This window comes from Rhododendron vialii, chromosome 6a (genome assembly GCF_030253575.1).
Source record: "Rhododendron vialii isolate Sample 1 chromosome 6a, ASM3025357v1".
Lineage (NCBI taxonomy): Eukaryota > Viridiplantae > Streptophyta > Magnoliopsida > Ericales > Ericaceae > Rhododendron > Rhododendron vialii.
Window position 1 is genome coordinate 8,979,622 of NC_080562.1, and position 6,345 is coordinate 8,985,966.

At 40.7% G+C, this 6,345-nt stretch overlaps 1 protein-coding gene across 1 annotated transcript; it reads right to left on the bottom strand.

Moving 5' to 3' along the window:
- Window positions 1-1,108: 1,108 nt before the first annotated feature.
- LOC131329573 (uncharacterized) lies at window positions 1,109-4,053 on the bottom strand. Its single transcript, XM_058362778.1, has 2 exons — window positions 3,070-4,053; window positions 1,109-2,285 (listed from the first exon to the last, which is right to left on the bottom strand). Exons 1-2 carry the CDS (start codon window positions 3,690-3,692, stop codon window positions 1,559-1,561), a joined length of 1,350 nt encoding a protein of 449 aa, XP_058218761.1. The 5' UTR covers window positions 3,693-4,053; the 3' UTR covers window positions 1,109-1,558.
- Between the last annotated feature and the right edge of the window lie 2,292 nt (window positions 4,054-6,345).

Here is a 6,345-nt window from a genome sequence, read left to right on the forward strand (position 1 = left end):
AGTGAACTTTGTTTTGCTTTGGGTCATAATTTTTTATTATTTTTAAGACTCTTCTCATCACAACAGATGATTAATCCAAAAATATTATGCAAAACTAACAAATTTTTTAAAAAAATGAACAAAATGTACAAAACGAAGAAAACAAATAAGTTTACAAGAACCCACTTTTTCATCTCAACAATTGTGTTCGTGTGGTTGACACCGCTTTACTCCTATTTTAGGACAAAATAAATCAACTTTACAATTGCTTAAATATTTTATTTTTTAAGCAATTAATTTGACATTAAATTTCGATAATCAATTGTCACAAATTGTACAACTTTTGAGAAACACTCCCCTGTTCTTAGATTCATTTAATAGAAAAAAAAATAAAGAAAGAGGAAGAGTCTAATTTTAAAATGAGGTGTCGAGTTTGCAAATAAATTTCAAATTAAAACGGTCGTCAGCTATCCCCAATTAGTGTTAATATGATACAATTAGCGACACATGCATAGGTACTGATGCCTTTTTGCTTTTGAATTCCCCGATTAGTGTTAATATGATAAAATCAGCGACATGCATAGGTACGAATGCCTTTTTGCTTTTGAATTTTTGGACTTCCGTTCTGCAGTTCTCTGTGAGTGTAAAGCTAGTTTTCATAGATATACCGCAAACATGAATCTTCTCTATTTTGATACATGAACAAATGTGCTTCATTGCCATCAAAAAAAGAAAGAATTTGCTTCATTGACCAATAACTTAAGCCGTTCAAAAAAAAAAAAAAATTTGACCAACGATTTAAACACAAGGACTTGACTCAATCATTTGTTCATTGCCAAAAAAAAAAGAAAGAATTTGCTTCATTGACCAATAACTTAAGCCGTTCAAAAAAAAAAAAAAAAAATTGACCAATGATTTAAACACAAGGACTTGACTCAAATAATTGGATGGCATCCTGGCAAGGGTGCAAATTGGATCCTAATAAAAACCCAGGAGCAGAAACTGCATTTTACCCAAATTTCGAGATAAAGTGCATTAATGCTTTTTTCACAAGAGAAACGAAGGAATTACAAAAAAAAAAAGCAAACAAACAAACGCATAACAACAAATAAGGAAAAGCTTCCAAACAACTTTCAGCCTAAACAATTTCAATTTCGCTTTAACCAGAGTCAGCTTCCTACAAATACAGTATTATCCAAAAAACAAAACAACGGGGTTAAGCCCTGCTCCGCCAAGGGAATGAAAGATGATATATTATGAGAGAATGACCTGTCTCTTAAAGCGAATAATACGCACAAAATAAAAATTTTAACGAAACGAGACTTTAACCAAAAATCACCCTCCTACAAGAAAATACTACTCTACTACTACTAGTAGTAGCAACAAAAAAAAAAAACAAAGATTACACAAGCCACACAACTAAAACCAAGGCGTGCCTTGCCAATCCCCCTCTCCCCGCTCTCTCTACTGTACAAAAACCCCTGCAAAAACTTGTTTGTCAGTACTGATAACAAACAAACACAACGTTAACAAAGATTCCTAAAACCTTAAGAAAAGATTCCAAGCATTTTCCACCCCATCACGAGAACAACAATTCTTGCGGCTGGCAGAGCTCTTTCCGCAGCTTCTGCGAGAAAAGCCTGCACGCATCGATGCTCAGATCAACCGCGGCCGCCAGGGCCACGAACGCCGCCGCGTCCTCCGTGCAGCTCACGTGCTGCACGCCCACCTCCACCGTGGGTCTACCGCACTTGCTCCCCTCCCCTTCCACGTCGGCCGACATCACGAACCCTCTGTACAAGCAATACGGCCACAGCCCGTACCCGTAGTCCCCGCTCCCCCTCGGGCTGCACCCCGGTGACGTGGCGTTTACAGGTGTCGACCTCCCGTTGGTTGAGGATGATACGGAGCCTGGGTCTATGACGAATTTGCCGCCTTTGGTGGAGCTGAGGGTGGACTCGGCGAGAACGACGCCGGCCGCGGAGTTGTCGGGGATGAGTTCGAAGCGGTAGCCGAGGCCGTCGTGGGCGCCGCCGCGCTCGCGCCAGGCCTCGAGGCGGCCCCAAGGCTTCCAGGTGTTGTCGCCGGGGCGGAGGATGAGCCAGCAGCCGGGGTTGGACCGGGAGACGCGGTCCGAACCCGGGGAGGCGACGAAGGGGGTGACCATCGACGCGGCCGCGACGGGCGAGCCGGAGAGGTCGTGGACCGTGATTGACCAGCCCTTGCGTTCTTTGCCCGGTCTCTCGCGCTCGCTTCCGAATGAACTTAACCACCCCCTTGAGCTGTGGCCCTCGGATTGCAACGATCTGCATGAACCAAAATTTGGAAAGATTAGCACAATTTAATCAAAGGATTTAAGTTAATTACGGTACATTCAACCCTATTCGGTTAAACACTTAGCACGCGACAAATAAAATTTCAACGAACATGTCAAACACATCAAAATGCACAAATCCTGATGAGTCCGAAACCATTCGATGTATGCGAACTGCATATTTACTGTGTTAGACTCATGTCCACCAGACGATTCCATTAGTCCAAACACATTTGTCTTTTTTACCTAAAAAATAGAAAGGGGAACCGTATTGCCTTTTGGAGTACATGATATATTTAGGTATCTAAATTGAACCTTTACTAGTGAAGTTTGTGACCAGGCTGTAGTCTAAAACAGAGTAAGTTTCACGATTTCGTATTGAAATGACAGAACGAAGGTTGAATTAGAAGCAGAACAGATAAGCCGCTGCTTTTCCAACTTTTATTTTTGGCTAACAAGTGTAAAGCTCAGATGTTCCTGTTCAGTGTTCAAAATGGAATTCAAACGGAGATCGTACAATTCCAGCTAGCTTTAGTGTTCAAAAGTTCAGACGTTAAATTTTTTCGTCGAACTTTTTCCCGGCAAACAAACGGTGGAATTGTACGATAAAGCTAGCTGGAATTCAACATCTCAACTTTTGAACACCAAAACACAATAAATAGTACGTAGTACGTAGTAACATTTAATTACTAAAAATCTAAAGGAAAACTGGAATAAACAGAAATCAACAGAGACAGAGCATTTCAAGGAAATGAAAACAAGAACATTTTACTGACCTGGATATTTGATTCCGATCAACGTTGCTTCGAAAGCTGAACTTGCAAGTGAAAACCGGCTGCCGAATACTCCCCTGGATCTGGAACACCTGAGGACTACACTCGGGCTCCCCGTCGAACTGAAACACGAACCTCGGATCAGGCTCCGCCTTCACATTCACATGGAATCGAGAAGCGCTCGGCCCCTTCACGTCCTTCCCCACCGAAATCCACCCGTTGTGAAACACGCAAGCCCTGGCCTCCGCTTCCGTTAAGTCCAACGGCACCCTCACCTTCGCCAGCAGCTTCCCCGAGTTCACCCCGCACGTGCTCCCCCTCCGCCCCGTGTAGATGTAGATCTTGAGGTGAAGCTTTCCGGCGAAGAGAGATTTCCCGGCAAGTTTCGTGAGGTCGGACTTGCTGAGGTGGAAGGATGCCGCGGGGGCTTGGGAGTGGTCCGGGGAGTGGTGTTCCGGCGGGATGTACGGAACGACGGCGGTTTGGTGGGGGAAGGTTTTGAGCTTGATCTTGCAGAAGCACGGGGAGGAGGAGGGGTGGACGACGGAGCGAGCGGCTTTCGAGGCGACGGGGATCTTCAGGGCGAGGTTGGATACGGTTATGCGCACGAACGGACACGGATCCATTGTTTGTGTGTTTGCTTACTTCAACCCCCCGCAGTTGAGTCAACTCGTCGCGGGGGTTCAGAACTTCAAAACGAAATCGATCGCAGAGAGAGAGAAGAAGGGGGGGAGTCTAGAGAGAGAGGGAGGGTGGAAATGTGGCGAGGGTTTTAAGGAAGTAGTGCGTGAGGAATACCTAGGAATGCGTGCTGGGAGAAGGAAATGAACTGTTGCGCAAAACGCAGAGGGGCTCCACAAGCCAGCACTGTCTTCATCATCGTCTCGTTGTCCTGCTACTCTCTTTCTCTCTCTAAAACTGTTATTATCTGCAGAGGGATGGTGAGAGTTTGGGTAACTGAAAACCTTCTTTTTCTCTCTCTCTCTCTCTCTCTCTCTATATATATATATCTATTTGTCTGTTTGTTTCTCTCTCTCTCTGTATGTATCGATGCTGTTGCCCCTTTCTCGCTCTAGATAGGAGGGAAGTGGTGCCGTTCCGTTTTTTTTTTTTTAAAAGGATAATTTCAAGCTCAAATATAATATTAAATATTAAAAAATAATTTTTAAATTTTTTTTACATCGTTTAAAAGATTTCAATGAGATTTATCAAATAAGGCCCATATTGATAAAAAAAATATTTGCGTAAACACATAATTTTTGAACTTGAAATTAAAAGTTTTTTTTTTAGAAACTGGAACACTCCCGTCAGTTGCACACAAGATTGTATGAGAGCGGCCTCGGGGACTTACACAACTAATCTAAGCCGTTTAATTTGTCTAAAATATTTTTTAACGATTCACGTAAAATCAGCTCAGTCGAATATTGGTTATAGATATTCAACTGAGCGTATTTTTTACATCAATCCTCTAAAATACGTTTTAATTAAAATCGAGAAACTCCGACAATTTGTGTAAAATTAGATGAGTTAACATAAAATGCGATATGCATTTGGTGTATGCAAAATGGTGTATCTATAGTTTAGAGAAAGTCTCTTGACACAGATTTTTTTAACACATATCGTGCACACATCACCGAGTGAGGCCCACCACAGATCTCATACAAATGCTCCGAACCGTTCATAAAATGTAAATATTTTTGCAAAGGCTTGGTATGAAAAATCAGTTCAATCCAATACCTATAGATATTCGATTCAATCATCTAATTTTTTATTCAAATAATTGGATCGAGCACCTATAGCATCAGATTAAGCTGTTTTCTCTCGGAGGCCCTCAAAAAAATATTTTACAATTAATAAACAACTCGGATCACTCGTATAGAACCCATAGTAGGTCCCACACCGTGATCTGTGCAAAATAGTATAGTATGTATGGTCCATGGAGCTCTGATAGTTTTTTTTTTTTATTGGGGGAGGGAGAGTAGGGTAGTTGGGAGAAAAGAACACACAGCTGTTGGACAACAGCTGTGGACAGGCTGTCGATAATCTGCCAGGAGGACCAAACGGAAACGTAGGCTCTGCTCCATGCTTTTCGTAATCTTTTAAATACACTACTAAACTGGAATTGGTCTTGCCAGCTCATATCATGACCCTTTGATTGGAATCCCGGCGTAAGTATATCCATTTGTTCGTTACACGTGGATTGTGGATAGCGGTGGGAGATGGGAGCTGCGTTGGACCGGAGGGGGGTTGGATGGGTTTTGGGCCGTTGATTTGGTAAGCTGCTTCGATCAGAGGAAAAGCGATGGAAGACTTCTTGGGGTGCAGGTGATAATTTGAGAGTGACGGAAAAGGGCCGTTGGTTCGTTGAGACGTGGGTCGTCCAGATTGTTCGTTATCGGTCGTGGGATACAGCTGAGCGTGATCCGGTCCTCACGAGTGCCGTAACAAAAATGGTGAAAAAGAAAAAGAAAAGTCCTATGATTAGAGCAGCCGAACCCATCTTCTACAAATTATCTTTTAAATTAAAGATAATATATTATGAGAGAATAATTTATCTCGTAAAATAAAGAATAAGTATTTGAAAAAATAAAATCTTTACGGAACGGAGCTTTTAGCCTTGTTCTTTACGAGATGAGTGCATAACTTTTCACATTATTATTTTGACTCGTAATTTGGGTCCAAATTAATGATAAATTTAATCTCCTATTATATCAAAGAAATTGATTTCTACACTTCCTTAATTGATGCAAACACTCTTCTTTCATCTTTTAGAGGGTGAATTTACGGAACATGAATTTTGTAAAAAATGCATGCAGAGACTGTTTCTTAAATTCACCCGGTAAAAGATAAAATTTTTTTTTGCATCAATTAAGGGAATATAGAAATCAAATTCATATATCAATAGATAGCTTTGAGGTACACCCCTCCAAATCCAACCGCTTTTAATGCACAACGATTTGCTTTGGCTGATCAAAATTACTAGGCCTCGTTATAGAACCCATTATAAGTACTTATTTTTTAATAAGAGAATTTCAAGCTAAAAAATAATGTGGTTACGCAAATAAATTTTCTAACAATATGAATTTTATTTGATAGATCTCATTGAGATCTTTTGAACGATGTTACAAAAATCAAAAAATCATTTTTTATTTATATTATTGTTAAATTTAAAAATATGAAATAAATATTTATTTTTTAATAAGATATTCTGAAAAGTCAATTTTTTATTCGCAAAAGTATGAAAATAGTTTAAGTCGGTGTCATAATCATCTTAAAAAT